Here is a 27003-nt window from a genome sequence, read left to right as displayed (position 1 = left end):
CGTTGAAAAGAATAATTTAAATGTATAAATTGATTAGAATAATATTTGTGATTGGAAAGGATATATGTGATACATGATTTCGTTTAATTTAATTCAACTTTTTATATATTGTTGTATAAATTTTGTGTACAAATATTATAGATTTTTTGAAAATTAAAATTACATGATTAAGGAGATTATAAATGAATTTTAGGACGAATAGGAGAGGTCTAATCCCAATATTAGCTGATTTATGCATCTGAGTTAATACAAAATAAATTATGTGTCTACTTATTTTGTTTCTTTTAAGCTAATCAAAACAGGATATTTGAATGAAATTATAAAGTTTTTTTCCATAGAAAATTGTCCAAGAATACTTAGCCAAAGCATCACTTGGAAGGCGTTAGATTTCCGGACAACTTTATTTATCAACTAGAGAAGTATGTATATATATATTCTATTCAAAATTTACATACCTTTTGTCAATGATACATATTATTATTCAACAACTGGTATTGTTTGTCAAACTATGTTTACTATTGGAACAGACAGTCTTAAAGATGCTAATTTTAGTCATCGTTTCCTTTAATAATAGTAGTTAAAATTTCTTTGATGTTTAAAGAAGCGATGGGAAATCTTTTCTTCTTATTTTTTTTTTTGAAAAAGATATGGGAAATCATTGCACTGGGGAAAAAAATTATAAAAACATTTGTCTTGCAAATGAACAAGTAAATAGAAATATTTATTGGTTTCACTTATAAATCTCTTTTGTACACAAATGAGTGCTTACTCGTAGAGCTCTGATGATTAGCTTCTGTAGAAAAGACATGAAAGTACAGGCGCAACTAATGTCAGAATCCTTAAAAGTGTTTATGCAAAAAAAAAAAAAAAAACATAAAGTGATGAAGATCAAAAACGTACACACATATGCGACGAGACATTCACAAACAAAGGAGTCATAATTCATAAAGATACGTACGAAGGTGGGAAAGGGATATGGCCCATGTTGACCTCTTGTATTTGTTTGTTCAGCCAGTATTATAAATTAAATATATATGATATCATACATTCTTGTTTCTATCACCCGTAATTTCAATTTAAACTAGCAAGGGTCGGCTCGGCTACATAGCGTTAGCAAAATATGAGAGAATTGTTGGATATTTTAGTTTTTTGGTTGATGGAAAAAAAATGCCGGCGCAAACTGACACAACGATATTTTTAGTATTTTGGTAGTGAATGGAAGCAGATAATTTGCGGTTTTCAAAAAAAAATAATCAAAACCGTATAGGTATAGCCAATCAGAAGAAAAAGAGTTAATGTGCGTTTTAAAAAAAAAAAAAAAAAAAAAAAAGCGGATTGTTGAGAAGATAATAACTTGGACCGCGTTTCAAAAAATTAATGGGCAATAACCAGCAGATTTCTAGACCGCAGTTAATAAATGTTTCCTTTAATATATTTTTTAATATTAAAATGTACTATATATGAGATATCTATCTATGCTACAAACCTAAAAACTATAATCTCTCCCTTCTCTCTCTCACAAACCCACGATTCCCCCTTCTAGGTAATGTTCTTTTCTTTTTTCTAATGTTCTTTCTTTTTTAATCACTCTCACATTTTTTATTTTCTTTAGATATTTTTTATCAAAACCTAATCTCCTCTCTCTCAGATTTGACTCTACTCCATTAAGATAATGTTTTTTTAATCACTCTCATATTATTATTTTTTTATTGACAAAACTATTCTTATTTTTTTATAAAAGCAATGTTATATAGGTTTTGTTTAATATATTTTTAAAATGAATTAATGAAAAAACACTTTTAAATGATTTGTTAAATTTTAAATTTATAAAAACTGATTTAAAGTGCAGTTTCTATGTCAATAAATAGAGTTGTAGTATGTGTTTTAAGTTGAAAATTAATAAAAATAATAATCTTATTGTTCAGTAAATAATACTATTGTGTATGCTATTTAAATATCATAATGGTTATTAAAACACCCATGTATTAATTATATTGTTATTTAAAAAAAATTTGTAATCCAGTTTACTTATTTTTTTTTAAAATTATACATGTTAGTTTATTTATATAGCAATTGAACATTTTCATTATGTTTCATATCATCTTTAATTTTTTTTCCTAACTAATATATAAATATATATATATATATATATATGAAAATATATATTAGTTTGGAAGTAAAACTATATATTTAAAAAAATTCTTATTAACAATAAAATTATTAATACTTTATTAAATGTATAATAACCAGTGACTTTCATTAAATGTAGATATGTCTTCTAATCGTCGAATAAACACAAATCCTTCTAGACAAACAAGTTCAAATCAACCAACCGAAAATTTAACTCCTCCTACGGAAACAACAGTACGGGTAAATTTTTTTTAGCTTTTCTTTAAAAACTTAAAATAATAGTTATATTTTATATAATATGTGACATTATATTTTCAAAATTTGTAGAACAAATACAAGTATAAATGGTCGTACATTCAGGAAAAAACATTAATTCAATTGTTCGACGAAGCAATTGCGATGAATAATTATACTCTTAAGAATCCTACTGCTATCGGTAGAGAGTATATGGTAGAAAAATTTAACCAAGCATTCAACATGAATATAACTTATGGATTCTTCAAAAACAAACTTGATGAATTCAAAAAAAGTTACAAGAGGTGGAAGGTTCTTACGCATAAAACCGGAATCACAGTTGATCATGATACATCCATGATATATGCATCTGACTCATGGTGGAAGGATCAAAAGTTTGTAAGTATAAATAATCCTTCTACTCATCAAGATATGTTTTAAATTTTGGTACTACAAATCTAAATAATTTAAATTTATAGGGATGCAAAGTAACAAAAAGCTTGAACCGAAAGCCACCTCAATTTTGGGATGTGATGCAACGATGTTTCATATTACATGATGTTCAATCATAATCTCAACACTCTGCTAGACAAAGAAGATAACAGTTGATGAACGAGCATGCAAATGATGAAGAGGATCATGATGATTCAGACAGCGATAGTGGTGACGTTCCACCTCAAATTCCTGTGATGCAAGACGAAGAAGAAGAAGTGTATCATGTTACCATTGATGACGATGACACGAACCAAAATTCTGCTCGTAGAGGCCAACAACGTGGGAGGCTAAATTTGCAGTCAACCGCTAGACGTGGGAGTAATTCACAAAGATCTGGAGGAAGCTCACGAGTTTCTACTGGCAGTGGTTCACGAGGAACTCGTAGGAGACAATCTTTTGAGACAACAATACAAGACACCATTGCTGGCTATAGAGAATTCCAACGACAAAGCTTTCAACAACTACGCCCTGGTGGTTTTGACCAAGATGATTATGATGAATTTAAAAAGGCAGAAGCGATATTTAATGATCTTGACCTTCCCAAACATACTAGATTTTATTGGGCCTGCATTAATGCACTTAAGGAGCTAGTATTTTGGCGTAAGTATTTCATTGACATAGCCTCAAGCACCGACGAGGATAAGCTACAATTGTTGGAAACGATGTCGGAGATGAAGATTAATTTGTTGTAATTTCGTTTTCTCAATTTGTTTTTTTGGCTCATTTATGTTAAAAATTTATTTTAAATTTAATGTAATTTGTTCTTTTAAAATAATATATGTATAATGACATGTCGTTTGTAATGAATTTCAGGCATTTCGTATATGTCAACTGCGATCACAAGGCCTCAACAATCTCAATTATTAAGAGAGAATTGAATTGTGGAATTTGGAAAATGAACAATTTGAAGAATTAGTAATTCAACCAGCTTTGACTTATTATGAACGATATTTTCAAAGGGCACCAGCACAAACTGATGGAGGTATGGGATGGAGGAATATTTGGCGTCGACTACAACAAGATGATGCTGCTTGTCTTCAACTATTACGAATGTTACTTCCATGTTTCACGACATTGTGTAATATGTTGCAAACAAACTATGGTCTACAACCAACATTAAATGTAGGAATTGAAGAGAGTGTGGCTATGTTTCTACGGATATGTGGGCACAATGAAGTTCAAAGGGATGTTGGTTTAATATTTGGCCGAAATCAAGAGACTGTGCAAAGAAAATTTAGGGAAGTTCTTAAGGCAACTGAGTTATTAGCATGTGATTATATTAGAACTCCAACAAGACAAGAGTTGTATCGCATTCCTGAAAGACTTCAAGTAGACCGAAGATATTGGCCATATTTTAGTGGATTCATTGGAGGTATGGATGGGACTCATGTGTGCGTCAAAGTAAAGCATGAGTTACAAGGAATGTATTGGAATCGACACGATAATGTATCATTGAACATCATGGCAATATGTGATTTGAATATGTTATTCACATATATCTGGAATGGAGCACCAGGATCATGCCACGATACACCTGTTCTGCAAATGGCACAACAAAGTGATACCGAGTTTCCTTTGCCTCCATCAGATAAGTATTATCTCGTTGATTCTGGTTATCCAAACAGACAAGGATTTCTTGCTCCTTATAGATCATCACGAAATCGAGTTGTGAGATATCATATGTCCCAGTTTCATTCTGGTCCTCCTCCAAGGAATAAACATGAATTGTTCAACCAATGTCATGCATCTTTACGTTCTGTTATTGAAAGAACGTTTGGAGCTTGGAAAAAGAAGTGGAGGATACTTTCTGATTTTTCAAGATATAATTTTCAAATTCAGAAAAGAGTGGTAATGGCTACAGTGGGACTACATAATTTCATCAGGATTTCAAATTTCTCGGATGCAGATTTCGTAGATGTACTGACTGAGACGAACAACAACCAAAATTTTGAGCATGATATAGGTGACATGGATGCAACAGAGATAGCAGATGGAGAAGCTATGACGCAAATAAGATATATTATTGCAAATATGTTATGGGAAAATCAAAATAATCGATAATTTTTTCAAAAAAAAATGTATCTTTTTATAGTTGAACATTTTATCAATATGTCAGACAAAAAAAAAGTACTTTTTGATCAACTATAGTATTTAAGATTTATAAATACAATTATTTTTATTATTAATTCATAACATACAATAATATACAAACATACTAATTATTAATAAATTTATCAATAATATATGTAATCCGTACCGCTTTTCCTTTTTTTACCGTTGACACAATTAATACTGAACTGCAAATAGTTTTTTCACCAATCAAATATCATTCTGTACCGTTTATTTTGTATAAACCGCACTTGTCCCGCAAACCGCACGTAGCGCAGTTAAACCGTACCGTACTCTAAAACCGCTTTCCCCGCATAACCAAAACCGCAGTCACCATTCGGACCTTTTATTTGAACTTTTTAGGATAGGTTAATTTGAGTTTTAACTTAAAATTTTAAATCTATAAATTTCATTCCATTATGAATCATATTTAATATGTCTTATAAACGCTTAAACGACCGTGTAAATTTGCATGATCTTTTGGTTAAGCAATTTCATGCATCGAGTCGCCATCTGCTTAATTAGTACTTGGCTTTTTTTTTTCCTTGAACATGACAATGAGATATTATTTACAATTTAATATAATTTCACAAACAACAGGGAATGGGACAACCTTAAAACAACACTAGATTAAGGGTTGGCTTAAATTTGAGTCAAGAGATATCACCGTCGATTAGGTTTGTACAATTTCTTTGTGTTAAATAAAAAAATTGACTAGTAAGTAATACCCAAAAAGAAAAGGCTCGATGAGAAAAGGAAAGACCAACAATGATTTACATCAGCATGACTGAAATAATTGATAAATAACGTCGTCTTGGCATTTTCTTACATATATTTTAAATTATTGAAATATAAATAGTAATACATATATATATATATATATAACTAAAATACTGGTATAAGTTAATGTCAGGGCTTAATATCTTTATTTCAATCATCACTATTTCAAATTTTCTTAGTGTTTAAAAAAAATGGAAATCGGAGTAAAAACAGACAAACGATTAATAGACGAAGTTTATGGCCATAAGGACTTGTTTGGGAAGCAGCGTTGGATCTATAGACTTGACCGAGCCAACCTACTGGTCAGGTGCAGCAGTCTAATTGTCTAAAGCACATGCACTGATGCACACATCTTGTGGCCTCTTTTAGGGCCAACCCAATAGTCCATATGGCATATGATTTTGATCTGACGCAGTGTTTTTTTAACCCTTATTTTTTGTGAGACCTATATTAGTTTTCTGCTAGTTCTAAATTTATTATCTTTCAGTTAATAGACTAATACACACTTAATAAACTAACAATATTGTCGGTTTCATTTGCGTCATATATTAAAATAAGCGAACGACATTATTGTATGTGTATCCGGTTCCTACTCTCAACCTAATTTTCCCTTTTTGACAGACTAATATCCACTGGATATATACAGTTACATTTTAAATTGTATATCTTATATAGTCAAGCACTGATCTTAAGCGAATGTACTACATCTACAGTTCATGATAAGAAACTGAAAAAATATCATTAAAAAAGAACCAAACTTTTTGCGTAGTTGTTTCCAGATGGTGAAAGCTAAATTTTGTGAGTTATATATCTCCCTGGTTTGTGGATTTACTTTTGGGAAGCAAGGATAACCTCGGCTAGGATGCAGGATAAGCAGTTTTGATCTCGGAGCAATGCATGTTTAATAACTTCAGAGATAAAAGTGACTGTGCATTTAATTATATATTTCATAACTTAGAGGATGCATGTATCCCCTAAGTTTCCCTAACGTTCAAAATAGAATATAATCACGTAACTGATATATCATAGAATATGGAGGAAATGAACAATCCTTGATTAGTTCTCAACCGGGTTAAACGGTGAGGTGTCGATCAAACTTTTCTTTGGTTGGCTTTTCCATGCCACAATTTTGGATCAGGTTTTTCTGGTTTCCGAAACGCTAAACCTGTCAGAATTGGGCTCCTATTAAATTTATCTTCTGTAGGTTTAGTCCTCGGCCAATGCCTGGATACTTCCACAAGATTTTTGCGCATAGACTATATTCAAAAAGGCCCAAGTTCGGGTCCACGTCCATGTATAACAGTTGGAATATTATGGTACCGCGGTTAGGTCTCCAAAGTCTTACGCTAATGATAAGCTTATGATGAGTACATCTATAATCTCATCCATGGTATACAGTATACATTCTATAATATATTCCGTATAATTAAAGAGAAAATATAATAATAGCATTCATCTGTCCATATGGATACTTGGATTACTTTTAAACTATCAAGTCAAATTACAAACTTAATTACATCCTTTGTTTAAGACATCTCATTTGTGTCAGTATTCATGTATTATTCTTACCATAATTCTCTGTACTGAAAAGCAATCTTGTACTCAATTACTTCTAAGTGAAATGAACTTGCACAGATGATCTCATATCTTTTTCAAACTAATATTTTTTTTTTAAGTATTAATCCAGGTGTGTCAGATACCTACTAAATCAAACTTGGATTCTTTGTCTAATTTTTTAAAATTATTACATTAATTTCGTAATCAAAGCCTACAAATATCGTACGTGTATATGTACACAAATGTACATGCACAATGCACACATACTTAGACATAGGTGTATACGTAGTGGCACGTGGGTATACTAGTCTAGATACTTCTGATAATGTTTTTTTTTCTCTGTCACTATATGATTGAAATTTTGATGTTTTTTTCTAAAAACTATATTTTCAATCGTTAACAAATATATAATTACGAACTGAAATGCTGCATAAGTTGATCATCACTATTAATTTAGTCGGAGGAGCTACGTCTTTGGCTGCTACCATATTTGAAACGACGTGACAAAACATTGGTTTAGGAACTTGGAAATATGTTCGTCCCTGCCAAAAAGTATGTTTTTTAGTGACTAATGATAATCCGTTAGTTTTATTTTTCTTCGATATTTCATCAAGCTAAGCTACCTACACTATATTTGTGATAAACAAAGGATAATATTTTCCTCGACTCCAAATAATACAGAAAATACATTTTTCCAACAAAGTGTCTTTCATTCATGTAAAACTCAGGCAAACAAGCCATGAAATCAATATTTGCTGTTAATACTTGAAATCAACAGCTTGCCTAACTAGCTAAAAATATTAGGTCCAACATTTATAGACTTTTGACACATGAGTAAGGAAAATAAGGGTATCATATTCGGGTTTTTATTAAAAAATAATTCCCTAATTCTCGATTTGTGTGATTGAAAAAACATTAACTGTTGTTTCCGTTGCAAAAGATTACTGCTCTAAATGATGGCAAAGTTTTACTGAGTTAGAAAAACAAGTTAAACTAATTAGAATATTTGTTTGATCTCTTCCAAAACCACTACAATATTTTTATATTAAAAAAACCAACAAATGTTAATGCCCATTGGTAATAACTAATCAATAACTTGTCCCGTAGCTAATGTGTTTGTTCTTCTGAAACCTATAGAACTATATATTTACATAACAAATATTTCAATAATATAAGATTTATTTTAGACACAAACAACTATAGAACATCACAGTCACACCATATATATAGTTGATTGATATGAAACTATTTTCTTCTATTAATTTGAGATTCTTTTGGGATGAAATATAAATTATAACTTACTTACAATAGTTATTTATGGACTGTCGTCGTAGTTGTTCAGGTTGAAAATTTGAATCAAACAGGAGATCGAATAGTAGTTCAGAACAGTTGCATTTACTGAAATATATAATCGGTCCAAGAGACTTCGACTTCATACCCGGTCCAGAAAATCATTTCCAATTGCTCATCCGAACCATTCATTAATCTAACCCGAAGTTTGGAACCGAAGTTTGGAATCGCTATTCAAATTGATAAATTTATATATGTACTTGAGAAATATTGGTTTACGTCACAGCTTAACGTGAACATTTTAGTTGTATACGTCGCATGTATATGAATCATATATATACCTTTTTATATATAAAGAGCATAGTCATAGATATTTAGTTGTATTGGGATCACAAACGAGAACACAATAATTGCGAAAAGGGAATCAAAATAAGTACATCAAAGCAAAATAGCCATAAGCGTAGTGCACATATATGACCTTCGTGCATGGTCAAGCTTATTTAGTCTCACTCACTTTCCTTACAATATAATCTCATAATGTATCTTTTTATTTATTCGTTTTATGAATCCAAAGATCTCTCCTAAAATTTTACAATTTCTTGGAATTTGTTTGTCTCTCTTTATCTATATGGAGTATACTATATTTTTATTTATGATTCCCTATCTTGATTCGTCGCTAAGGATCCATGTTCCTTCTCTGCTGCTCTTCTCATTATTGTTTTCTTTTCCTTTCTTATACGTACTCATATTGCAACATTTTTTTTATGACAAGATAAATTTATTCATTTTTAACATGCATTTAATAAAATTTTCAAGGGAACTTTTCCTTTTCGTACTATCTTCATTCATTTTTGGAAGAACTCTCTGATTAACTCTTACAAAGTAATTTCACATAAGTAGGTGAAGTGTAATTGTGGTGAAACATTGATGTCAGTAGTGGAATTGAAGAAACAGGGGTTTTACCTGATGATAGAATGAATCTACTTGGAAATTGAGGAAGTTTCGCAGCGATCGAGGATGAAGTATTATCACTTGACCTGGTTTTTATTAAAATATTACATATACAGAAATATCACATAACAACTTTTTTGGTGAACGAAAACTTTTTCGAATTAACAGGCTTCAGGTCTAAACAAGTTGTCGATATAACGTCACCAAATACAAAGCAAGTTGTCGATATATTATAAACATAGTATGACGTTTTTTCTATACATAATCGTTACACCTTTTAAGTTATGTACTGCATTTCATTATCACCAACATAAGTTAAGCTACACAGAATAAGATGAAATTTGAATTCATGTCACACAGGTTTAAAACTTCTGTAACGATCCGCCTGTTTGTCTACTTCTCTGTGAGAACCATTAGCAAAGAGAGTTTTGACTTCTCTTCAATAGACTTTACATTACTATAAGGATTAGTTTTAGTTTTATATGTACACAGTAAATGCTAAAGTGAATTTATTTAAATTCATGTTAAAACACTTTTGAAACCGATATAATTTTAAACTACATTGCATAAACATGATGATTACTATAAGATCCCGCTGAATACTCACCTAACATATATAATCTAACTTTATGAGATTTTGGAAAAATTAATCTCTCAAGAGCATAATGACAGATTGTGATAAATATGTCAGAAAAAGGAAACAAAGAGGACAAAGTAGTCGGGAAGACATAAAAAACAAAAAGCGAGTAACAAATTAGAAAAGTTTGTTTTGGGTTTACGTAATACATTTGCGAATTTTATATTCTTGTTTTATTATATGTTTGTTAGTGAGGGGAGATTGTGAGGAGAGGATTGAAACACGACTGTAGAAAGAGGACAGACAATTGAAGACAGATCTTATCTCTATCCCTCCCACGACTCTTTCTTTGGAAACACACACAAAGCTATATCATATGTGTTCTTTTTTTTTTTTTCTTTTATATCTAAATCATTTCACATAAAATAGTTAGAGCCAAACAATTTTCGAAATTTTATGAACAATACGTAAACATTAATGAGATGTGTCATGCACGTGATGAAAAAAACTAAATAAGGAAAGGCTGTACATAGAAATCTTCTTGGTTAAGAGACAAAAGATCTTTTCTAGGCTTTGGTCCATGTATCTGCCTATATATTTTTTTTCTTCTCACTTTTTAAAAATATAATCTAAGAATATCTGCATTATCATCAGAGATAGAATAGGCTACCTTACTATTTCTGGAATTATACAAGATTTTTTCTTGTTAAAATTATACAATGAAAATATGGTTTTGTGTTAAACAGTTAAAATTATACTAATTAACTGATGATAATTCTACCGTACCTGATGAAACTGGTAGGGTCACAAATTCAAGTAACGAAAATAAGATAAATGTTATTGTAAGAAATCAATACTATGTAGTGTCAGTTAATTAGTAATACAAATGTCAATATGTCAAAACTAACATAATTAAGAATGAGATAACTGGATGATTTGTTGGGTGGTGAATGGAGAGCACGTGCTTGACAAGTTTAGTAGTAAGCTATAGAAAATGAAGGATAATGCGATAACATGTGCCTTATCCCGACAAAACACATCTCACATGTAAATATAGTCATATAGATATGTGCATACATAAATATCAAAATGTGAAATCTATACACCCTAGCTAAAATACCACTAGATAAACAAGTCCTTACTAGTATTGAATAGAATAATCATCAACCACCTTTTCATATTTTTCTTTGTTTTGTAAGCAAACTTTTTACATTTATTATCAGGAATATTAAACTTTATATTGAAGCTGAAATTTATGTGTCCAATTTTGTTTATTATTCTTTTTTACATCGAAATTTATATATCTCCAATGATATATAGAAATTACTAGAAAGGCATATCTTACATATATTTTTATATACATACTTGATAATTATATATCAATTTTAATTTCTCTTTCTTTGAAACTTATATATAAACATATATAAATAGAGGCAGATACATGTACCCTCCTTAAAGGAGCATTGGTATCTCAAAAAATATTTGCCCTTAATTTCTCTTTCTCATCACTATTTGACATCTCTTTCCTCTCTCTCTCTCTTTCAAATGTCAATAACCCAATACTCAAGCGATTTCCACTACCATTCTCTCATGTGGCAACAACAGCAGCAACAACAACACCACCACCAAAACGACGTCGTGGAGGAAAAAGAAGCTCTCTTCGAGAAACCTTTAACCCCAAGCGACGTCGGAAAACTCAACCGCCTCGTCATCCCAAAGCAGCACGCCGAGAGATACTTCCCGCTAGCTGCAGCGGCCGCAGACGCGGTGGAGAAGGGACTTCTCCTCTGCTTCGAGGACGAGGAAGGTAAGCCATGGAGATTCAGATACTCGTATTGGAACAGTAGCCAAAGTTACGTCTTGACCAAAGGCTGGAGCAGATACGTCAAGGAGAAGAACCTTGACGCCGGAGACGTTGTTCTCTTCCATCGCCACCGTGCTGATGGTGGTAGATTCTTCATTGGCTGGAGAAGACGGGGTGACTCTTCATCTTCCTCCGACTCTTATCGCCATCATCAATCCAATGCCTCGCTCCAATATCATCCTCATGCAGGTACCCTTCCCTCTTCTTGCTTTTGTTTTTGTTTTTAAGAAAGTGAAACTACTAAACCCCAAATTCGTTAGCTAGCCTAGATTATTAACTAATCCATTTTGTCGCTTCTAATTTTTGTCAACGTATACAATTCAGTTTTCATGCACATATTAGGTAGATATTAGCGGAGTTAAAATTTAAGGAGTAATGCAATCCTTTTATTAAAGTTAAAAAGTGAATATCTATTTCATGAACCATATGAAGTTACGTGACCCAATTGAAAAATAAAATCTTTATCTTGTTTGGGACTTGGGAGCGTGAGGTTAGACGCGCTTTTAAAGTAAGTAGAGAAGTAAAAATAAAGAGATGATGGAAGCCCATAGAAACAGAATCGGATTCGTATTATCTGCTCTACGTGACATTTGTTGCGTATCCTTGCTTACACCTACTCGTTCTCCATTTCCATTTTACACTATATTTATTTACACTTATAAAATCCGTGTATATATACGCAACATAAGAAATTGACCAAGTTCAAAACCCATCATCAAACATAATTAATTTAGAGTACATAGTGATACTTATTTTTCAAATGTATACGTTTAATTGTTACATGTGATGGAGACATTTTGTAGTACCAATGTTATTACTTAGTCGCATATAATATACTTGTATAGACGTGGCGTCTCCTTGTGGTAAAGCTTGTCATCTGAGAGTACCAAAATTGGAAATTCTCATCCGATTAAAAGTCTTGTTCTTTTTGGGATAATTCTGACTAAAGAGTCTCAGTAGTTGTCCATTATAGATTCCTCGATTTCAGTTTCTACATTAAATTTATATAAACAATATTTGTTGTTAATTATCTAATTGAATGGCACACAGGGGCTCAAGCGGTGGAGAGCCAGAGAGTGAATTCGAAGACATTGAGACTATTCGGAGTAAACATGGAGTGCCAGCTAGACTCGGACTGGTCGGAGCCATCCACACCTGACGGTTCCAACACATGTACAACAAATCACGACCAGTTTCATTTCTACCCTCAGCAACAACAACACTATCCTCCTCCGTACTACATGGTACGTTAGTATTTATTATTTTAAACTAACAAATAACCTAATATAATTTGTTTTCATTTTGCTTAAGTCGTTGTAGAGTAGTTATCTCACTAGTGTCCATATCATTTTAACCGACATTTTACGTTTCTCATTCACGCGTTTTCAAATTCAAACGTAAGTTACTTTATCTCTATACGTTCGCTTAAGAAAGTCAAGAATGTTATCTTTATGTTTTTATAGTTTTATTTAGAAACTTATTTAGAAACTAAGGATAGGAACAAATGGTCTTTTTATTTATTGGGTTGGGGAGGACATTAGAGAATAGAGAATGAAGATGTACTGTTCATATATCACGCCGAGTGGTCTATCCAAAAATCTTATCCCAAACGAAAGTGCCGTCCATTGTTATTATTAAAGTTGTTTCTACTATATAAGTGTTATTACTATTAGTGTTTGTTATTGTTAGGCACGTTTCTCATTTTTATCATATGCTTTTTGGTCTTCAAGAACAATAAATTTGACAATTCCGTCAAACTTTTCTTCCATACGACCTATACCTAATCCTTAGATATACATGAACGAGCAATTGATGTGTCGATGTTACGTGCGTACGTATACATATCGACACATAGGTCTTGTTCCCCACATCTCTATTATTGGATTTTTCGTACCGATCAACAATAAAATCTATCATTTGACACGAAAATATTTGGATTTGGACATACTCTTCACAAAGTGTTTGTCCCAATAATTAAGTACAAATAACCATTTCTTTTTGGGGAGATAATGTAAACATAATACCTATTATTGTATATCTCTTTATCTTCTTGACTACATAAGTAAAGAAAATGGAAAGTCTACTACTTGATACTTTTTTGCAAGGGATTCTAATAAAAAGATCGCATGTTTTTTTTTCCTTTCTTTTTGTATAAAGAATTTTTATTTGATTTTGCAGGACCTAAGTTTCACAGGAGATGTGAACCGGACGAGCTGAGAAGCCCACGTACAAGGATAAGAAAGAAACAAAAGCTTCACATATATGGTCCCTGTCATGCTGTTTTTAGATGTTGATCCCTTAATATTACAAAGGCTCATTTTGTATTATTTAAAGTAAAATCATAATCGATTCTTCCTTTAAATCTCTCCCAAAATTTTCACTCTCTTCCTTTTTTTCTTCTTATGTATTAGATTCTTTAATATAGCTAACAAATTGTATAGAATTCAAGATTTCTGGCTATTCCACACTTTATCTTTTCTCTTTTCTTTCTTTTTATAGTATAAACTTTCATATTCCGATACGAACATTGTAAAGTAAAACACAAACCAAACCACACTCATTAAGACTTAAACTTATTAATGGGCCATTATGATTGAATTCGTTACTATTTCATGGGCCGTAAGTCATTAGCTAAATGGCCCAATACTACAAAGACAGAGGGTAATATACCGTTTGGATACGACGTTTCGTATATTCACTATATCGAAATATATAAAGCTATCGGTGTATCCAAACAAGTCTGTAAAAATGGTATCGAGAGGGGAGAAACCTCTCCTAGGGCTTTAACTGTTTAAGGCAAACACACACTCCTGTCTTCTGGGTTTTTTTTTTTGGTTTGTTTCTCAAGGAAAAAATTTCAACTTTCTTTCTTTTTTATCCGATAAATTAAAAGAATATGTTATCAATCTTAATCTGATTCAATCTCATTGCGGCTAAAATTCTCAAAAGGCCGCTTATAGGGTCTCTCTCTCTCTGTGTTTCTTTCTTCAAAAAAAAAAAATTGATTCTTTTTGAAATCACTACGGTACGAAGGTTGTTGTAATGGCGAGTAGGAAGCTAGTTCGAGATTTACTAATCACAAAGCAGCCTCTTTTTCAGCAATTGACTCACCAAAGGGTTCGTGTTGTTGTTGTGATTTGTTTTTTTTTTTTTTTTTTTTTTTTTTTTTTCTAGTGGTTGTGATTACGATGATTGATTTTGTGTTTTGATTTTTAGAGAGTTGGCGCAGGGAGATTAGGGCTTCTTCTACAGGGAAATGGGTATGCGAGCCATCGCCGGTTTAGTGTTTTCAGTGACTTCTCCAAGAAAATTAGAGGGGAAGCTGAAAGGTAAAAATGCAAATATTTTGTGTTTATGTGTATGTGTGGAGGCATTGTGAACTTTAAAGTTAAATCCTTTTTTGGTTTTGTTTTACAATTTGGTGTTGTAGCAATCCTGAATTTCAGAAAACAGTGAAGGAGTTGAAGGAAAGAGCAGAGGAGTTGAAAGGTGTAAAAGAGGACCTGAAAGTTAGGTAATTCACATTTGTAAAATTGTACACAATATAGTTAACCTTTACTTTTGACATACAAATTGATCTCTTATTGGAATGAAATGGCAAAATGCAGAACGAAACAAACGACTGAGCAGCTGTATAAGCAAGTTGATGGAGTTTGGACTGAGGCTGAATCTGTGGCCAAAAAGGTATGCTTTAGTAATTGGAACCATATTCTGTTTCGGATTATCTCTTTCGAGAATGCTTTGAAGGCTATATTGTTTACTCGTTGCTTGTTTTGCATATTTTGATTTTCATTTTTAAAGACTTAAGTATGTGGTTTCTTCTCTTTCTGAAATCATTGGCTCTACTACGTATGCTGTATCTTTCCTAGTTTGGTAACTAAACTGTTTTAGTGAATTGTAAGTTTGTAACTCAGTTTAGCCGACTTTGTACATTGTAAAAGGCTAAGAATCGTCCCTAACAAAACAGCTTTGATGGTGCAGGTCTCTTCAAGTGTGAAAGACAGGCTCTCAGCAGCCACAGAAGAGGTCTTGCTGGAATGTCGCTTTTATTGTTGTTGTTGTCCTTAATTGTGGTATTTTTTTTTGTTAACTCGGGTATGTATCTTTTGTGGTCAGGTCAAAGAGTCATTCAAGCTCGGAAAGGAGGGGAATGCAGAGTCAGCAAGTTCATCAAGCACAGGAACCACTGAAGGTGAAAAACAACAGCAGCAGCAGCAGCAGCAGCAGCAGCAATCAGGTACGACGGAGGAGCAAAGTACATTTTTTGGACAGTTCAAATCCAGCATTTCTTCCCCAAAACTATCCGAGGCGTTTCACAAGCTGAAGGAAGCCAAACCCCTTGACTTTGCAAAGAAGGGACTTGACATTGTAAAGGAAGAATTGCGTGGAAACCCATCTAAAAGGAAGCACCTAGAATATACTCCTCCACCGCCATTTACAGGTGAGAGAAGTACGAGAACGGAGATGGTGGTTACGCCAACAAAACAGTCCAAGTGGCAAAAAAAATGGGAATCGTTAAGAGAAAAGGTAAATTGCCTTCGCCTTCTTTGTCTTGTCCACTTATTCCATGTTTTAAAGGCCCTTGTTGAGTTTTTTTTCCTTAAATTTGGTTTAGATGCAAGGGTATCCTATATTTAAACGTATTAGTGGGATGAGTGAGCCTGTTGTCAACAAGAGCCAAGAGGTAATGGACATCATCTACTCTTCTGTTTAGTCAATTTTGTTCAGATATCTTATTTTGCATTACTGACTTTGCTAATACTGCTTTGTTATTGTAAATTGACAATGCATTTTGGACCGTGTTAGATTGCAGAAGATGTGATAGAAAGATGGGAAACCAGTGATAATCCGATAGTTCACAAGATTCAGGAGTATGCTCTAATTGCTCCCTTACTATCTTCCTTTAAAATTAACTTACTTGCAGCAACTTAGAGATATGTGCATTCTTTTGTTTGGCAGCATGAATGAGAAGATCTTTGAGGAAACAGGTTCTGCATCGACTTACAAAGAGATACGCCGCCGAGATCCGTAAGTTATAGAGGCTGATATATTGGTTTGAAGATATGGTCCTGGTAATCATATTCTTATCTCTTTTATGGTCAGATCATTTTCCTTGCCGGACTTTGCTGCAGAAGTTCAGGAAGCCATCAGACCAGTCTTGAATGCATATAGTAAGGTAAATCTCAGGTTTTTATATAAGATCATCTTGTCCCATCTTCGTTTTTGTTGCCTCTAGCTAATTCCCATGTTCGTGCAGGGAGATGCTGAGACCTTGAAGAAGTATTGCAGCAAGGAAATGATTGAACGGTGCACGGCAGAGCACAGAGCTTTCCAGGTTCATGGTCTTTTTTTCGATCACAAGGTAAGGTTTTTTTGTTCTTGGTTCCACTGGATCCTCCTTCGTTTCGTGGTGAGTTAAATTGATTTGGCCGTGATGTGCAGCTTCTGCATGTATCTGAAGTCGAAATTCTAGAGACAAAGATGATGGGGAATTATCCAGTAATCATCGTCAAGGTAATGGTCTTCATTTTCCTTCTGAGGTCATCCTTTAGCTAAGAATTGGGTCTGATGGATTTATAATCTTTGATGTCAGTTCCAAACGCAAGAAATCTACTGCGTCCGCGACAAGAATGGAAATATCAAAGAAGGAGGCCAGGTATTGTGAATAAACATCATAAACCAAACTCAAAACATATGGGCAATGCCAGAGTCCATTAAGAATGTGTTGTGTGTTGGATATAGGACACGATACACATGGTGCACTACGACTGGGCAATGCAACAAGTGGAGGCATCAGAGTTAGGAGAAGATGCGATATATCCCATTTGGAGGCTCAGAGAGATGCGGAGAATGGGTATTCAAGCTCTAATTTAAATTCTTCTAACTTATAAGAAGCTAAGCCTCTCTATTTGCAAATGTACCATCATTTACTCAAATCTTGTGTACTCTTGCATTTTTCTTTTCTTGTTCTTCTTCTCTCGGGAAGGAGGCTACTCCCATGTTTCCGGGGAATAAGTTTTGACAAATATATAATTAGATCCCAAGTCTTTTTTCAAGTTTAATTATGTTTGTGCCCCTAAAAGGGTAAAGACCCTTTGGTTGGAAAATAAAGAGAACTAGATTTGGTAAATGAACTTGTAAATTACCGATTACAGTCCAAATATGGATTTGGGTTTTAACAGAATTGACAGATAAGTGTTCATGCTCTGCTTCTTCCTGTCAAAATTTACCCTGAGCCTTTCCATGGATATTATTCAGTAAGTTTCTGTTCTAAAACGTGTTGTTCGGCAAGTCAGCCTGATCATTTCTGGAGATAAAAAAGTTCCAAATCTCCTTCCTCTAGTACATTAGTTTGAGGATCATCTTCATCGACCACCTTGTCTTCCATTACTATACTGATATGACCATTTCATTATTATAACCATATGAGTTATTGTTACCGCTGAAAGGTTTGAGCACCAAACTGTCTTTTCTGTAACATGGGAAAGAAATGGGTTCACATTTTGTCTGCAGTTTTGACCCTCAAGTACTTGGAGTTGAGAGATACAATGTCATCAAATGAAGGGAATGCAATAGGAAAAATGATACACTGTAGTACGACGCTAAATTATACACTTCCCATCAATACAACAGTTTCGCCTAAATCACTTAGTTGATGACAAAGCCTCTTTAAGCTCACACAACTGCTGTATTCTTCTTCTCATATTTTGTAGCCTAGCCGCTAGGAGATGAAACTGTATTTGCTACAGAGCTCTGATTGAGTATGTTTGGGGTTATTTTTGAAAATATATTATATTTGTGGTTTTAATTGTAAAGAGAACAAAACTTTGGGTAGCAGAAAATAAAATAGTTGCCACCTGCAAATTCAGCTGCCCACCCCCAAAGTTTGGTTCGACTTTGATTATTCTCCCACTAATAGCGTTTTTTTGTGTCTTCTCCGCATCAGAGAATCTCTCAGTTCTTCTTCTCAATTTTGGTCAGATCTCACAATCAATCGACTCGAACGAAACCTCAAGCTCATCGAAATCATGACTCTTGGCTCAGGGGCATCGAGTGTCGTCGGTAAATTTTCGATTTTTTTTTTTTTTTTTTTTTTTTTTTGTTCTTCATCTCTAAGTTTTCTAGGGTTTTTGATTTGAGGCGAGAACGCGTCTTGGGGTTTATCTTAGATATGTTTCAATCGATCTTTCTTCTTGATTGTTTTATGGGTTAATCTCTGTTATCTCTATCTCTATCTACAACTTCGAAAGTTTTCGTCTTTTGATTGGTATTGAAACTCGCTCGCGTGATAACTTTTGTATTAGCGTTCTGTGATAATCCAAATTCTTGAGTTAGGTTGCGGTGATGATGGATTGTTTTCATCATTTGATTAGAATTGAGAGTTTAATTGTCTAATTGTGTTTGTTTCATTCACTAAAACAGAGTTTTTTTAGAAATATAAAGACAAAAAGAGTGATGAGCTGAGCTGAGTTGTTTGATGTTTACCTTGTGGATGTTACAATTATATAGTTCCGAGGAATTTTAGATTGTTGGAAGAGCTTGAAAGAGGTGAGAAGGGTATTGGAGATGGAACTGTTAGCTATGGAATGGATGATGGAGATGACATTTATATGCGTTCTTGGACTGGCACTATCATCGGTCCTCACAACGTAGTTATATCTCTTCTTTTTTTTTTCAATTCTTCACTTGTCTAGAAACTTTTTTGAATGATATGGAAACAATTGTTGTGTCTCTATCTTGAATGGTTTCATCTGACTGGTACTTTGTTTGTCCAGACTGTACATGAGGGTCGAATTTATCAGTTGAAACTCTTCTGTGACAAAGATTACCCTGAGAAACCCCCGACTGTTCGGTTCCATTCACGCATCAACATGACTTGTGTCAATCATGAAACCGGCGTGGTAGGAAATGTGATTTTTGGATTTTTAAATGATTTGTTGCTTTTGAATTAGTTTTACTCAAATGTGGAATTTGGATATCAGGTGGATTCAAAGAAGTTTGGAGTTCTTGCAAACTGGCAAAGGGATTACACAATGGAGGACATACTGACTCAATTGAAGAAGGAGATGGCTGCATCGCATAACAGGAAGCTTGTTCAACCTCCTGAAGGAACCTTCTTCTAATACCTCTCAAAAGCCTTTGAGGGGGGCTTTCTCCATTGTTGATCTCAAGCTTTTCTCTTTCGTACCTAAAAAGTAAAAACAATGGTGTCTGTGGATGAATGATGATGTTCGATTAATCATCTGGAGTTTAATCCTTGTGTGCAAAAATATATGAAGACAAAGTTGTATCATGTCTTCATCTTCTCAATTTAGATATAATATGGCAAACTGATCTTCTAGGAGCAGAAAGCAGCTTTGTTTGGCTTTATTTCGTGTTAGTGAAATTGTTTACTTTCTTTCGCTGTCACTCGACTTGAGCTCTCCAATTGTCTTCATATCATGCAAGAACTGGGTCAAGATCATGGACTGTAGGTCTACATATAGTTTGGTATTGGAAATTGAGCCCGAGATTAGGTATTTTATTGAAATATATGTATCATTCAGACCTTCACTTAACTAGTTAGTCTTCATCTCTCTGTTCCTCGTGTCAAAGCTTCAGTTTCGTGTTTGATTTGGACAAAAGAGTGAAGGCTGTAACGTACTAACGTCCAGTATTATTTAAAAACATGTCGGTGTGTCTGTTTCCTCATGTCCTAAGGCTTGGGAAGTGTGTCATATCTCCTTCACCTTAAGCTTGATTTTTAACGACATCCATTACCTCCTCTTACCTTTTTTCCATCTTTATTCTTTTTTTGCCATGTGACTTTTTGTTTTTACTTCACAAATCACAAACATTGACAACTATTTTTATGGCTATCTTTCAATCTATGCAACTCCTTTTTGGTTCTTAAGGCATTACCTTTCTTTTTTATGTCGTTTGTCACATCATAATCATATCATTCAAAGGTACGTGTACCTTGATACATAATGAGTACGAGAGAATCTAACTCTCTGTAAAAACATTGCGAATGGTTTTATAAATAAATGACATTAGAACGGATAGTTACTCGGATCACGAAGATCTAGACTCGGTTGCCATATCAACGCCATGTCTAATAAGTATGGTACGTAACATGACATCTAAGTCGACGACTATTAACAGTTTGATTAACGACGTTAGGATCTGTTGAGATATGATCCAACTTTGAAACAGGAAGTTGTAGTGGATCAGAAGCTTTTCTACGTTTGTTTAACATGGGCCTGTTTGGTCTGTCAGAAACTGGGCCATATATTAGTGTGAAACCCATACAGGAACCGACTCTGTATTAGATATAAATACAGAAAGTCACACAGATGAAGAGAGAGAGCAAAAAAGAGCTGCGCCGAACCCTAGTTCAGGTGGTTATGAAGAGGTGAACAGAGCTAGAGAGAGATGTAGATTCTCGGTGTATCTAGGCTCAATCTCTTGTTATTCTTCTTTCATATGTTGTTCTTGTGAAACTCGTTCTAGGATGTTAGACGAGTGTGAGAGATATGTTGTAACCATAACACATATGTAACTCTTGATCTATAATGGATGTTGAGGACTCTGCTTCCTCCCCAGACGTAGTGAACTGGGTTACCAAATCTCTGTGTTCTCTGTTTATGTGTTCTCTCTATTTCCGTGTTTAAAGCTTGTGTCAGATCCATTAATCAGTACTTGATTGAATCTAAAGTTGTTGTATCAATTTACAGCAAGTGGTATTAGAGCCTCAGGTTCTTGAGGAGCAAGCTTTGTAAGAAAGCTTTCAGATTTGTGAAGGAAAGTGATAGCTTTATATCAGATCTGTAGTTCTCAGAGAGATGGTGCTACAAGAACATGAAAGAAGAAGATGGTGTCTGTTCTGGGTTTCAGAACGTCGATGTTGGAGGAAGGAAGATTCACTACAGCGGATCCAATAAGATCAGATGTTTTCAAGTTTACGAACTCTGAAGGATCTACATCGTGTCTCCTCCAATGGCTCGAGAGTTGAACATCAATTTGAGTTCTGTATCAAGATATTCATTGGTGATGATGTTGATATCAGTTATATGATGTATCTTGAGGTTGGTACAAGAACGCTCATCCATAGAGTTTGTTCTTGATTTAAGGTTGCACAACCAACTGGAGATTAGTTTGAGGTGGAGTTAACCTCTACTTGCTTTAGGCTCAAATATTGAAGACGTCAAGTCTGTATCCTCTACAGTCACAAGGTCAAAGTGTGATGTTCTGAAGAATTGTTTCTATTTGTTGATGGTTTGCTTGAGTTAAGAGAATCAAAATCTTGGTATAACACAAAAGGTTGGCTATTGATTTTGCAAGGGATTATCCAAGATTCAATGCTAGGTTTCAGGTTGTGTTTTGGTATATTTAGTTTGTTGAAGGTCTGATACAGCTTGTGTGCGAGTTTCAGAAGTTTGAACAATCTATATGAATAGGATTCTGCTACAATGGGACGCCATAAAAGCTTGAATTCCTATGTGTGTTAATGGTTGTTTAAGTATCAATAAGGTTTTCTGGTTCAGATCAAAGAAGAAGTTGCAGATGAGCATGAAACAGTTTCAGGTTAATCTTTTGGAAATAAGACAGGTTAGGATCTTTGAGGAAATTTAAGTCTGGCTAAGATTTGAGAATGTGTGTAGTTTATTGCAGGATGTGAGTATTAGTGTCAATGGTTAGATTCTTTTGAATCTAGGAAAGGTTCAGAGTGTTGATGATCCGGTGTTAAAGGAGATCATCAAGGAGCTGAAAGGAGTCTGAAGAAATTGGCTCAAGACTACAAGGTCTGTTTTTTGATATTTTGTGGCTTGAAGCAGAAGGAATAGATGGGTGTTCTGTTAGAATAACATGTAAGTGTGTAGTCATTGTTCAAGTTTCTGTGGATGTGGCAGAGACTGATCAAGCTCAGGATATAGTTGATGTGACACATGAGTTGTGTGAAGACGAGTATAGACTCATGGTGAAAGAAGGAAAAATCAGTGATGTTATGACTAAAGGCTTCAATTTCAAAAGAGATGAGATAACATGGTTATAGTGAAATTCATACGTGGAAGACTCAAGGTCTTAAAGTTTGCATAGTAGGCCATCATTGTTGGTTTGACATGATGATGAAGAGAAAACATGAGGTTGCATTGATAATTGGTAGCTGATCAGATTGGTTGTCATCAAGGTGGAGTTTATATTTGGTGATAGAAATTAATATGATTGTTTAGCTTAAACTGGATTAGTAATGTCAGTTGGAAGCTAGTTTAATCAAGAATCATGTGGTTATTCTTAGAATGTATCAGGCATCTCGCTCTGGTATATATTGCGGCTAGTGCAAAAGTATACAAAGTCTTGATAATAGCAGTCAAGGGAGTATGTAAATGAGTCAAGATTGTTTGAAACTATAAGAAAGTGTGGAAATTCGCATTCAAGAGGTGTTTATCTACATGATGGAGTGTACAGAGGTCAGTGTGAATTTAACAAAGGTAAGCTAAGATGGTGATTGTCAAAACTGTTGGCTGAATATTTGTTATGTGTAGTTGGAAACAACAGCGGTGCATTTTGGGATTCAATATATTGTTGTCATACAAATTGTTGTTGAATCGAAGACTGTTTGAGGTGTTTGGAACATATTTGATTCTAGAGTTCTGCTATGTGGTTCAGAAGGATTTTCTGAGCTAGTAAGCAGAGATTTAAAGGTTTTGATTCAGTCACTAGGACAATTTCTATGGAGTCAGTTAGAACCATAGAGGAAAGACTGTTTGATTTGAAGACACATAAGTGATTGTGTTGTGTCTGAGGTATTCAGTCATGGAGTGATCTCTGGTATTGAAGTAAGTTACAAGGTTTTTTTCTGTGAAATCAGAATGAACACTAAGGTGTTTTTTCCTCTAAACGAGAATCTTAGAGACAATTGCATGTGTTTGTAGGTATGGTCTATGTAATTCATATCAGGAAAGTTTGTTGTGCATCTCACATGGAAACATGTTTTATTTCAAGGCTTGAAGTATTTGCAACTGATATGAAGTCATAGAAAGGCTGATAATGCAAGAGAGTCAAATTGCATTTGTTGATCAGTTGAAGACAACTACTTGAGAAGTTGTAAGTTGTATGTTTGCATCATAAGGTGGAGTTTGAATAATCTCCTTGGTAAGAGGCTGTTAAAGGCCTGAGAAGATTTATGATCTCGTAACAAGTTTTTTGGTGGATTCTGCATACTGGTGAATGTGTTGCAGAGTTGGAGTAACACATCATGAGCTTAAGGTTTGATGTGAAGAAGCTTTAAGGTATTGTCTCAGACATATCACATGTTATGATGATATAAGACATGGTTGAAGTGACTGACAGCGTGTCACAAGCTGTTGGTGGTAGTTCTATTTTATTAGGATGTTTGAACCTGTGAAGTGGTTCAGGTTGATATGTTAAGACATATGGTTGTAATGGGTAATCTCGGGTTATACAGTGGTGTTTATGGATGTTGAGATTCTTTACATGTCTTACAAACTCAAGAAGGTGTTGTTGTCAAGGTGTATGATCATACATGTGAGAGACAACACTTGTGGTTTGAGTTAACCCGGTTTGGTTGTAACTCAAACAGGTACAAAGAGTTAATTGAAGATCATTGATTTAGTGGTTGTTATTTGGTTGGCTCAAGTTGTAACCGGCTCACTCTATCTATATGAGTGATAAGGAGGGTTTGTTATTGTGATAAGTTAGAATCAGAGAATTGGTTCAGGTTGAAACAAGGGTGTTTCAATATTTCTGTAGTTGATTCAAGTAAAGGTTTGATTTTTGTCTCAGAGCGCACAAGAGTTGGAATTCAAGGGCTAGCAAGTTAGAATCAGGTGTTGCAGAATGAAAATTCAATCACTAAAACAAGTATATGGTGTTTGACAGAAAACCATGATGAAAATTGTTTGATTGTTTAACTCATAAGTGGTTTAGCTTATGAAGTGATCTGTTAAGTGAACATGTTGTTGGTGTTGTTAACATGTTATTGTATAGCTTATGAGTGGGAATCTCATGATCAAAGCTATGAAGATGTCAAACGCATGACAAGGATGACACAAGAGTGTCTTGAGTACTGGTTTATCTCTGAAGGAATGGACATGAGAATTGTCGAGGTTCAGGGGTCTGTGTGATGGTTATTCATAGAAGGATGCGTTGATGGTTGATGCAAATTTTAGGAGTTGAATTTGCTGAGTGTGACTTATGCAGGTTATTGAAGATTGTTTAGCCAAGTTTAGAGCTGGATTCCAAAGGTTCTATGAGCGTGTTTCTTCAAAGTTTCAAGCTTGAATCAAGGTGGAGTTTGTTGAGATATGATCCAACTTGAAACAGGAAGTTGTAGTGGATCAGAAGCTTGTCTATGTTTGTTTAACATGGGCCTATTTGGTATGTCAGAAACTGGGCCATATATTATTGTGAAGCCCATACAGGAACTGACTCTGTATTAGATATAAATACAGAAAATCACACAGATGAAGAGAGAGAGCAAAAGAGAGCTGCGCCGAACCCTAGTTCAGGTGGTTCTGAAGAGGTGAACAGAGCTAGAGAGAGATGTAGATTCTCGGTGTATCTAGGCTCAATCTCTTGTTATTCTTCTTTCATATGTTGTTCTTGTGAAACTCATTCTAGGATGTTAAACGAGTGTGAGATATATGTTGTAACCATAACACATATGTAACTCTTGATCTATAATGGATGTTGAGGACTATGCTTCCTCCCCAGACGTAGCTGCTGATGCAGTGAACTGGGTTACCAAATCTCTGTGTTCTCTGTTTATGTGTTTTCTCTATTTCCGTGTTTAAAGCTTGTGTCAGATCCATTAATCAGTACTTGATTGAATCTAAAGTTGTTGTATCAATTTACAACAGGATCAATATATGTTTTAGCCAAAAATGTGTTAATCAATACTCAATAGCCGTTAACAGCACTTAACAATCATAGTTGAGTTTTTAACTTCTTCATCCATATATTGTGTTACCATTTTACAAACTACAACAAAATGTAATCGACACTACGTTATCTTCTATGAAGAGCAACAGTGGGTGTTTAGATTTGTAAATTTTGTAGTGACTTTCGAAAGTCTATGCACATATGACATACCTTACCACACGGTTCATGAGTCGCGCCACCTCATTTCATATCATACGACCAAATCATTATTTTAACTTTTGTTAACGACGACCAAATCATTAGCAACCAATGAATCATACATGATGATAACAAAAAGTGTAATATAGTGTAGAGAATTGCATACATATACATAACGCAAATGGGTCCATCCAAAAGCCATGCACCCATGTGCTCATCATTCAACGGAAGGTACAGACGATTTTTCGTTTGATTTTAGCTTTGGTAGCGCATCTGGCACTGGCAGTCGTGTTTTGTTTAAAAAAAAAAAAAAATTGTGGGTTCATCTTCATGGATGGTATGTTGTAATTGTAAATTACATACTGATTAGTAATTAGGAGCGGCTACGTACGTACATTGAGGTATGTTTGTTTCGTAATTGCTAGCGACATTGACAACAATCACCAACATGTTTTTGTTCGTTTCCTAGTCATCACAACATCCAGTGACCATCAACAGCGATCAAATCTTGTTCGTTTTGTGGCCATTAGTATAGCGATTCTTTCAGTAGTTAACGATTAATAAACAAACACGATCTAATAGTTGATGAATGCAAAACAAGCATGATTTAATCTTTGGTAACTATCGTTGTGGTCAGCGAATTCAAAACGTAGAGAGTCAAATATAAGTTACTATTAAATCATTCTTTTGGCATTATTTAAGAATGATGGTTATAAGTTTGCCTTCCTTTTGGTGAAAATTGAGATTGCTTTTCAATTTTAATCTTAAATTACCACAAACATCACGATTTTTGAAAAAAAATTGCATGGATGGATTCAAGGCACTCGTATGAGGTGAAATTTAGAATATTTATTTGGGCCACTAGAGAGAAGACAATAATGGTCCCAAAAGAAATAAAAAGGATTAGTTAGATAAGATTGGGCCTACAATATTC

At 34.1% G+C, this 27003-nt stretch overlaps 3 protein-coding genes and 1 pseudogene across 5 annotated transcripts; all 4 read left to right on the top strand.

The window, feature by feature from the left end:
* Positions 1-1505: 1505 nt before the first annotated feature.
* Positions 1506-3569, top strand: LOC104782024 (uncharacterized; annotated as a pseudogene). Its single transcript, XR_015596191.1, has 4 exons — positions 1506-1543; positions 2270-2370; positions 2458-2763; positions 2844-3569. The product of XR_015596191.1 is annotated as an uncharacterized LOC104782024 (transcript).
* A 7671-nt stretch (positions 3570-11240) lies between these two features.
* On the top strand, positions 11241-14469 carry LOC104782023 (B3 domain-containing protein At2g36080). The gene is made up of 3 exons (XM_010506837.3): positions 11241-12176; positions 13038-13231; positions 14166-14469. The coding sequence occupies exons 1-3, from the start codon at positions 11669-11671 to the stop codon at positions 14202-14204; spliced, it is 741 nt and encodes a 246-aa protein (XP_010505139.1). The 5' UTR covers positions 11241-11668; the 3' UTR covers positions 14205-14469.
* Positions 14470-14687: 218 nt separating this feature from the next.
* On the top strand, positions 14688-18117 carry LOC104782021 (mitochondrial import inner membrane translocase subunit TIM44-2). Its single transcript, XM_087510929.1, has 14 exons — positions 14688-15104; positions 15204-15316; positions 15418-15501; positions 15596-15671; positions 15969-16013; positions 16104-16514; positions 16603-16671; positions 16794-16858; positions 16947-17015; positions 17091-17163; positions 17245-17349; positions 17430-17501; positions 17581-17643; positions 17730-18117. The coding sequence occupies exons 1-14, from the start codon at positions 15030-15032 to the stop codon at positions 17859-17861; spliced, it is 1452 nt and encodes a 483-aa protein (XP_087367055.1). The 5' UTR covers positions 14688-15029; the 3' UTR covers positions 17862-18117.
* Positions 18118-18804: 687 nt separating this feature from the next.
* Positions 18805-20396, top strand: LOC104782022 (ubiquitin-conjugating enzyme E2 variant 1C). 2 transcript variants are annotated; one of them, XM_010506836.2, is made up of 4 exons: positions 18805-19049; positions 19497-19636; positions 19763-19888; positions 19970-20396. In XM_010506836.2, the coding sequence occupies exons 1-4, from the start codon at positions 19016-19018 to the stop codon at positions 20108-20110; spliced, it is 441 nt and encodes a 146-aa protein (XP_010505138.1). In that variant the 5' UTR covers positions 18805-19015; the 3' UTR covers positions 20111-20396. The 2 variants fall into 2 exon arrangements, with proteins under 2 accessions (XP_010505138.1, XP_010505136.1); XM_010506834.3 differs by having other exon boundaries at positions 19497-19639.
* The last annotated feature ends 6607 nt before the right edge of the window (positions 20397-27003 follow it).

This window comes from Camelina sativa, chromosome 4, assembly GCF_030686135.1.
Source record: "Camelina sativa cultivar CO46 ecotype springtype chromosome 4, ASM3068613v1".
Lineage (NCBI taxonomy): Eukaryota > Viridiplantae > Streptophyta > Magnoliopsida > Brassicales > Brassicaceae > Camelina > Camelina sativa.
This window is presented reverse-complemented; position numbering and strand designations above follow the sequence as displayed.

Bases quoted from the DNA above. Each gene is read 5' to 3' on its own strand.
- LOC104782023 (XM_010506837.3), top strand. From the start codon at position 11,669: ATGTCAATAACCCAATACTCAAGCGATTTCCACTACCATTCTCTCATG. The intron at 12,177-13,037 runs GTACCCTTCCCT...AATGGCACACAG, and splicing joins CCAATATCATCCTCATGCAG to GGGCTCAAGCGGTGGAGAGC. The intron at 13,232-14,165 runs GTACGTTAGTAT...TTGATTTTGCAG, and splicing joins ATCCTCCTCCGTACTACATG to GACCTAAGTTTCACAGGAGA.
- LOC104782021 (XM_087510929.1), top strand. From the start codon at position 15,030: ATGGCGAGTAGGAAGCTAGTTCGAGATTTACTAATCACAAAGCAGCCT. The intron at 15,317-15,417 runs GTAAAAATGCAA...TTGGTGTTGTAG, and splicing joins ATTAGAGGGGAAGCTGAAAG to CAATCCTGAATTTCAGAAAA. The intron at 17,164-17,244 runs GTAAATCTCAGG...ATGTTCGTGCAG, and splicing joins TCTTGAATGCATATAGTAAG to GGAGATGCTGAGACCTTGAA.
- LOC104782022 (XM_010506834.3), top strand. From the start codon at position 19,016: ATGACTCTTGGCTCAGGGGCATCGAGTGTCGTCG. The intron at 19,050-19,496 runs GTAAATTTTCGA...ACAATTATATAG, and splicing joins AGGGGCATCGAGTGTCGTCG to TTCCGAGGAATTTTAGATTG. The intron at 19,889-19,969 runs GTAGGAAATGTG...TTTGGATATCAG, and splicing joins TCAATCATGAAACCGGCGTG to GTGGATTCAAAGAAGTTTGG.